Below are 6,474 nucleotides of genomic sequence, written 5' to 3' on the forward strand. Positions count from 1 at the left end.
TCTTTAAATGAATCTACTTCTTATTCTGTAAAAATCCAATCCTCATTGTCATTCCTAGAGGTCTTAGAGATAACCATAATGATGAGATGGGATGTGATATCATGAGTCATAATGGAGAGGTCTGCTTCTGATCGGGGGCAGCTGCCGACATCTGAGAAATACTTTTAAATATTACATTCAAAAACAAAGCTTCAAAAAGCTGAAAAACACATTACTATTGTGTGGGTTTTAAACTCTGGTCAGCAAAATTCCAAATTCTATTGTTAACAACAAAACAATGGTTAATTAAAGCATATGTCATGAAAAGACCCTCACCGCCTCTTTCTGGGAGTATATCTTGGGCATTGCTGCAGGAACATTAACCAGACTTATTAGGAACAAACAGAAATGAGTAAGCATCTCATTTTTAACTGCCACCCATTTATGTGCTATCCTCAAGCATTTCCACAGCTTTGCTCTGCTATAAAAAGCTCTCTTGGCTTGGAATGCGCACTTATTATTATTTTTTAGTGTATACCATAGAGAAGACAGTATACAATTGTTTTGTAAAAAGGCATTAATTGTGCAAAATAAAAGTAAAGAAAAAAAATCTTTTAACTTTAGGTCATCACTTTTTTTAACCTTTATAAATTTTAGCTAATTTATTCACACGAGAAGTGCTAAGTTTATAGTCAACATTTTCACACATACTTTGCCTGCATTTATTTGCACAAGCCACAAACTGGTAAACTGTGACTTTCTATAAGCAGCATTTATTGTAATCAGTTTTGCTAAACATACAGTACAAAAATAGAAACAGTCCAATGATAATTATATATTCAAAAGAAAGCAAAAAGTCATTGCTTTTTCCTTAAATAACACCAGATTACTAACATATGACTTCATTCAAATTGTTTATCAGGCTAAAAAGACCTTACAGGACTAAAGATGATGCCTGAAGGGAATAAATTAAGTCTCAAACTTTTAGAAAAATTCTTTTTGAACAGTTTTAAAGCTACAATGTAAAATATGTTAGATGTTCCAGGCAGTTGTTGCATCTGTGGAATAACAGGATGAAAAAAAAAAACGAATTGGAGAAAAATAGCAGGAATGTTCTAGAATGAAGAGTATATTGGCATGAGTTGGGTGGATACTCTTTACCTTTTAAAGCAGTTTAACAGAATACAAGTATGTCTGATATGTATTAAAGGAGAAATCACAAATCAAATCTTAGGCCTGAAAATTCTTATTGCTTGCAAAATGGAATATACCTTATACTTGATGCACAAATACACATTTGATCTGGATTAACCCTTCATTGTGATTTTTACCATTTAAAATTTGAGAAATCTGCCAAAATCTATGATCAAAACCCAAATCTCAGTCAAAATTATTAATTATTCAGTTATTATTCAGTTGCTAGAGTCTTAAGACTATATGTGCTTAAATGTGAGCATACTGTAACTTACTATAGAAACTGCATTTTCTCTCAAGGGTTAACAAGATAGCTAGTCTCCATGACACCCTGAATTACTACATACGATAGCAATAAACTGGGAGTACACAAGTGATACATTTCTTATACCATTAATAAACACTCATCTCCTTGCATTTAAATTGTGACAATACCCATGCCACATTCTGAAATAGTAAAACAACAGTGGGTGTGACAGAATAGAGAGGGCATCCCTTAATATCCATGCCGAGAGTGGTGTGAAAGGAACACTACTATACGCTTTGTATCTGAGAATGGAGAAGCTCTCATCTGGGGCAGACAAGCAAGGGGACACTGTTTACAGAACAGCTTGTGTGGTCTTTCTTCTTCTGAGACCAGAACCTTATATGTCCATAAAGACTTGGACTTCCAGATCAATCAGCACTTCTCATACCAGTCATGATTCAGGGCTTCTGCATACTGTTCAACAATGGTTCTTTTTAGAGAATGTTGTCGGGTAATATATAATGTTTCAGACTGGTTAAGTTGCACATTTCACTTTGAAAGATGGCTGTTAGTTATATCATCAGTTCATGATCCATGGCTGTTACATGTAACAATGACAATGACCTCCCCCCCTCCTTTAAAAAAAAAATAATAATATGCATTTAAAACAAAATATATATGATTACACATTTTGAATAAAAAAATATTATAAATGATTTTAATGTTTTTTTTTTATTTTTTATAAAATGATAAAGTTATGCACACTCACTTTCAAGGGCCAAGGGAAGTATTTTAGTAATTTTTATGCAATAGTTAAGCATTTTACATTTTAAAGTTATTAGAAAATGGTTATAAATGTTACGCACATAAATGTAGGCCATAAGACCTAAATAAAAGTATATAAAAAACCAACTTGGTAAATATGTTTTAAACAACATTTTACAATGTTTCTTCTTCTTCATGATCTCAAACATCCTTAATTGTCACTGACTCAGGAGTCAATCTATGAAATCTACAAGACTAGACTGTGGGAAAAAAGACTAGGTCTGCCATCTCGTGGTAGATAATTTGACCCAACTGTCCTCATGTGAAATTAAGTAATAGAGAGAAACGTTAAGAAATGTTTTCTGTTATCTGTCTATAATCTGTATACAATATAAGAGAATCATGATGCCGGAATTGTAGTCTTTATTAAATCTTATTTAATGCTTGTTTGACCTAAATATGGAACAAATGGACCAGTCTGTACATAAATTGACCTGTATCTCCGGACAGAGGACCTGATTGGCAAGTGCAGCAGGCACGTCATAGTGGGCGGGATTACAGTACACTAACTTCCGCATTACTGTTTAGTTTAGTTTTGGGCTCAGTTTCGCGTTGTCAGAAAAAAAATTGACTCAGAAGCAGCTTTTTATTTCGTAAACAATGTTTGTAACCATTCATTTGCATAAACAGATTTACATGAAGTAATTAAATAAAAACGGGACGTGATATAAACAGCGTATAAAATCAGTATTCAGTCGTCCTGAAGAGTTAACTGCCTCATAACTGAAAGATGTTAAAAGCGATTATCATAATTGGGGGCCCTCAAAAAGGTGAGACATTGTTTTTTTTAACTGTACTGAATGTTATGACTTATGAATGACAGATGAATGATACCGCAACAACACATACGATGACGTGGCGCAAAGGACGTAGCTACGTGATCGCGTTCGATATGATAAAGTCAAATTAGTTGTAACGTTACAAAGTTACGGTCTTAATATAAAAGTGGCAAATATGGTGAAATATGGATATTAAAGCGCATTAATTCATTAATATGCCCTGCGTTCAGGTACCAGGTTCCGCCCCCTGTCATTCGAGGTGCCCAAACCGCTGTTCCCTGTGGCAGGAGTTCCCATGCTGCAGCATCACATAGAAGCCTGTGCCCAAGTAAGACCATTGATTATGTTTAGAAGCATAAAATGTAACATTATTCACAGTAATCAATATCTGTTTTGAAAGTTTACCATGTTTTAATCTGTTTTATACAGGTTCCTGATATGAAAGAGATCATATTAATAGGTTTTTATCAGCCCAATGACGAGCTTAACCGCTTCATTTCTTCTTCTCAGCAGGAGTTTAAAATCCCAATAAGGTAGAAACGAGTTCAGATCACTAGATATTTTAAATAAGGACACATTGAAACTGTTTATTGTGTTATATAATACAGTGTGGTTGCTGCTATATTGATATTCTGTCTCACAGATCTGATAGTCCTGTAATTTAAGAACCAGTCAAATACATAGGCTTAAACACATTTTCTTCCTTTTTGAATCTGAAGGTACCTGCAGGAGTTTGCCGCCCTGGGTACAGGTGGAGGGATCTATCACTTTCGTGACCAGATCCTGTCTGGGGGTCCGGTTGCATTTTTCCTCATGAATGCTGACGTATGCTCGGAGTTCCCATTGCAGGAAATGCTCCGGTTTCACCGTCAACATGGCGAGAATCATTGTGGAGTCTTGCTTGGCACTACAGTAGGTATACAGTAGAGACTGGGTAACATGATCTTGGGAATTTAATCCAAATGTCTTACTGAAATAATATAATATTCTATAATATAATATACAGTACTGTTCAAAAGTTTAAATGTTTTTTAAAATGTTTTTGAAAGAAGTCTCCTATGCTCACCAAGACTTGTTTTGGACTTGTTTTGTTTGTATTTTTGGATCAAAAATACAGTGAAAGCATTAATATAACAAATTATTACTATTTAAAAAACTGTAAAAACGGTTTTCTTTTTAAATATATTTAATGTAAAATATAATCTTTTTATAATTTATTCTTTTGATGGCAAAGCTTCGACAGTCATTACTCCAGTCTTCAGTGTCACATGATCGTTCAGAAATCATTCTAATATGCTGATTTGGTGTTTCAGAAACATTTCAAATTTTTTTTAATCACTGTTGAAAATAGTGGTGCTGATTATTATTTTTGTGGAAACTGGTAAATTGTTTCAGGATTGTTTCTATATCTCTCTCATTGCAGGCCAATAGAACACAATCTCTGAATTACGGTTGCATTGTGGAAAACCATGAGACAAATGAGGTACTATAAAGAAAACCGTGCAATATTGCTGTACAAGATGGACAAACATTCTGTTTAATAAATGCCATTAAGAAGATGCTTACTTTTTCACAGTATGCTAATGTGTTTCAGAAACATTTCAATTTTTTTTAATCACTGTTGAAAATAGTGGTGCTGATTATTATTTTTGTGGAAACAGTGGTAAATTGTTTCAGGATTGTTTCTATATCTCTCTCATTGCAGGCCAATAGAACACAATCTCTGAATTACGGTTGCATTGTGGAAAACCATGAGACAAATGAGGTACTATAAAGAAAACCGTGCAATATTGCTGTACAAGATGGACAAACATTCTGTTTAATAAATGCCATTAAGAAGATGCTTACTTTTTCACAGTATGCTAATTATCACTCATTTTCTTTCAGGTGCTCCATTTTGTGGAGAAACCCAGTACTTTTGTAAGTGACATTATCAACTGTGGTATCTATTTGTTCACACCAGATATTTTTGGCCACATTGGGAAGGTTTTCCAGAAGAACCAGCAAATCCAGTGAGTGTCACTAACATAATTCAGCCTTTGCAGCCTTCCCTGGATAGATTTATGTGTATAATAATAGGTCAGTCTGACCCGTTTGCACTGAAATGCGTTTTTTTTTTTTCCACAGGGAAGAGCTCACTAATGGCAAGCAGATGCCAGAGGTGATTCGGCTAGAACAGGACATCTTTACAACCCTAGCGGGACAGAAAAAACTTGTTGTCTACAAAACACAGCATTTCTGGAGTCAGATAAAGTCTGCAGGGTAAATCTGCCTTTCTCTCAATTTTTACCTGTTAGCTCCCCTTTCTGTCACTGTTTCTTATACATGATGTTATATAACGTAACACAGGTCAGCAATATATGCTAGTCGTTTGTACCTCAAGCAGTATCATCAGACACATCCTGAAAGACTGGCCACAAACCAAGATGGAACCCCCAAAATAATAGGTATGTTGCATGAAGAATTCTCTCTGAACAAGTTGATCTTAAAAATGTTTTTTTTATCAAACACAATTTACCTATGTAAATATAGAACTCACTAGTTGTATTATATAATTATATGCAGCTACAAGGTCACTGAAAATTTGTTTTCCACCTTCAGGGGATGTTTATATCCACCCTACAGCAAACATCGATCCCTCTGCTGTGGTAAGAACATAGGCAACAACTTATATACAGTAAATATATGCTTCTGCATTGTATTCAATTTCTTTCTCTCCATTCAGTTGGGTGCTAATGTTTCCATTGGCAAAGGGGTGACAATTGGAGGAGGCGTAAGAGTGAGGGAGTCCATTGTTTTACATGGAGCCGTGTTACAGGTGAAGTGGGTCACTCTTGTGTTCACATTTGCTACAATGACAATCAGACATTAGAAAGAAACATGACATTGATTTTTATTAAATATGTGAGTCTCTGTTTCAGGATCACTGTTGTGTGTTGAACAGTATTGTTGGGTGGGACAGTACAGTGGGGAAATGGGCAAGAGTAGAAGGAACTCCGAGTGACCCCAATCCCAACGACCCATATGCTAAGATTGACAGCGAGACTCTGTTCAGAGATGGAGGTCTAACCCCATCCATCACCATCCTTGGTATGAAGATCTTGCCTCTATTATAATCTAGTGGCAACATAGATAACACAATACAATACAATACAATACAATACAATACAATACAATACAATACAATACAATATAATATAATAATGTTTTTAAATTTTAAAATATTTGTTAATGTTTTATTAAAGAATGCTCAAATGCCAAATTTATTTGGTAAAAAAATGCAGTAAAAATAGTAATACTGTGAAATATTATTACAACTCTTTTCTGTTTTAATATATTTTAAAATGTAATTTATTCCTTTGATGGTAAAGTTCAATTTTCAGCTGCCATTACTCCAGTCTTCAGTGTCACATGATCCTTCAGAAATCATTCTAATATGCTGATTTTTTT

At 34.5% G+C, this 6,474-nt stretch overlaps 1 protein-coding gene across 1 annotated transcript; it reads left to right on the forward strand.

The window, feature by feature from the left end:
* The first annotated feature begins 2,719 nt into the window (after nucleotides 1–2,719).
* LOC107705513 (mannose-1-phosphate guanyltransferase alpha-B-like) lies at nucleotides 2,720–6,140 on the forward strand. The gene is made up of 11 exons (XM_016508819.1): nucleotides 2,720–3,015; nucleotides 3,255–3,352; nucleotides 3,454–3,557; nucleotides 3,744–3,936; nucleotides 4,448–4,507; nucleotides 4,912–5,036; nucleotides 5,152–5,286; nucleotides 5,374–5,471; nucleotides 5,626–5,672; nucleotides 5,750–5,842; nucleotides 5,946–6,140. Exons 1-11 carry the CDS (start codon nucleotides 2,976–2,978, stop codon nucleotides 6,138–6,140), a joined length of 1,188 nt encoding a protein of 395 aa, XP_016364305.1. The 5' UTR covers nucleotides 2,720–2,975.
* Nucleotides 6,141–6,474: the final 334 nt, after the last annotated feature.

The sequence above is a fragment of the Sinocyclocheilus rhinocerous genome, unplaced genomic scaffold (genome assembly GCF_001515625.1).
Source record: "Sinocyclocheilus rhinocerous isolate Xijiao unplaced genomic scaffold, SAMN03320098_v1.1 scaffold504, whole genome shotgun sequence".
NCBI classification, from domain to species: domain Eukaryota; kingdom Metazoa; phylum Chordata; class Actinopteri; order Cypriniformes; family Cyprinidae; genus Sinocyclocheilus; species Sinocyclocheilus rhinocerous.

Excerpts from the sequence above, each read along its gene's own strand:
- LOC107705513 (XM_016508819.1), top strand. The coding sequence starts at position 2,976 with ATGTTAAAAGCGATTATCATAATTGGGGGCCCTCAAAAAG. Across the intron at positions 3,016-3,254 it reads AATTGGGGGCCCTCAAAAAG|GTACCAGGTTCCGCCCCCTG; the intron begins GTGAGACATTGT and ends CCCTGCGTTCAG. Across the intron at positions 5,673-5,749 it reads ACATCGATCCCTCTGCTGTG|TTGGGTGCTAATGTTTCCAT; the intron begins GTAAGAACATAG and ends CTCTCCATTCAG.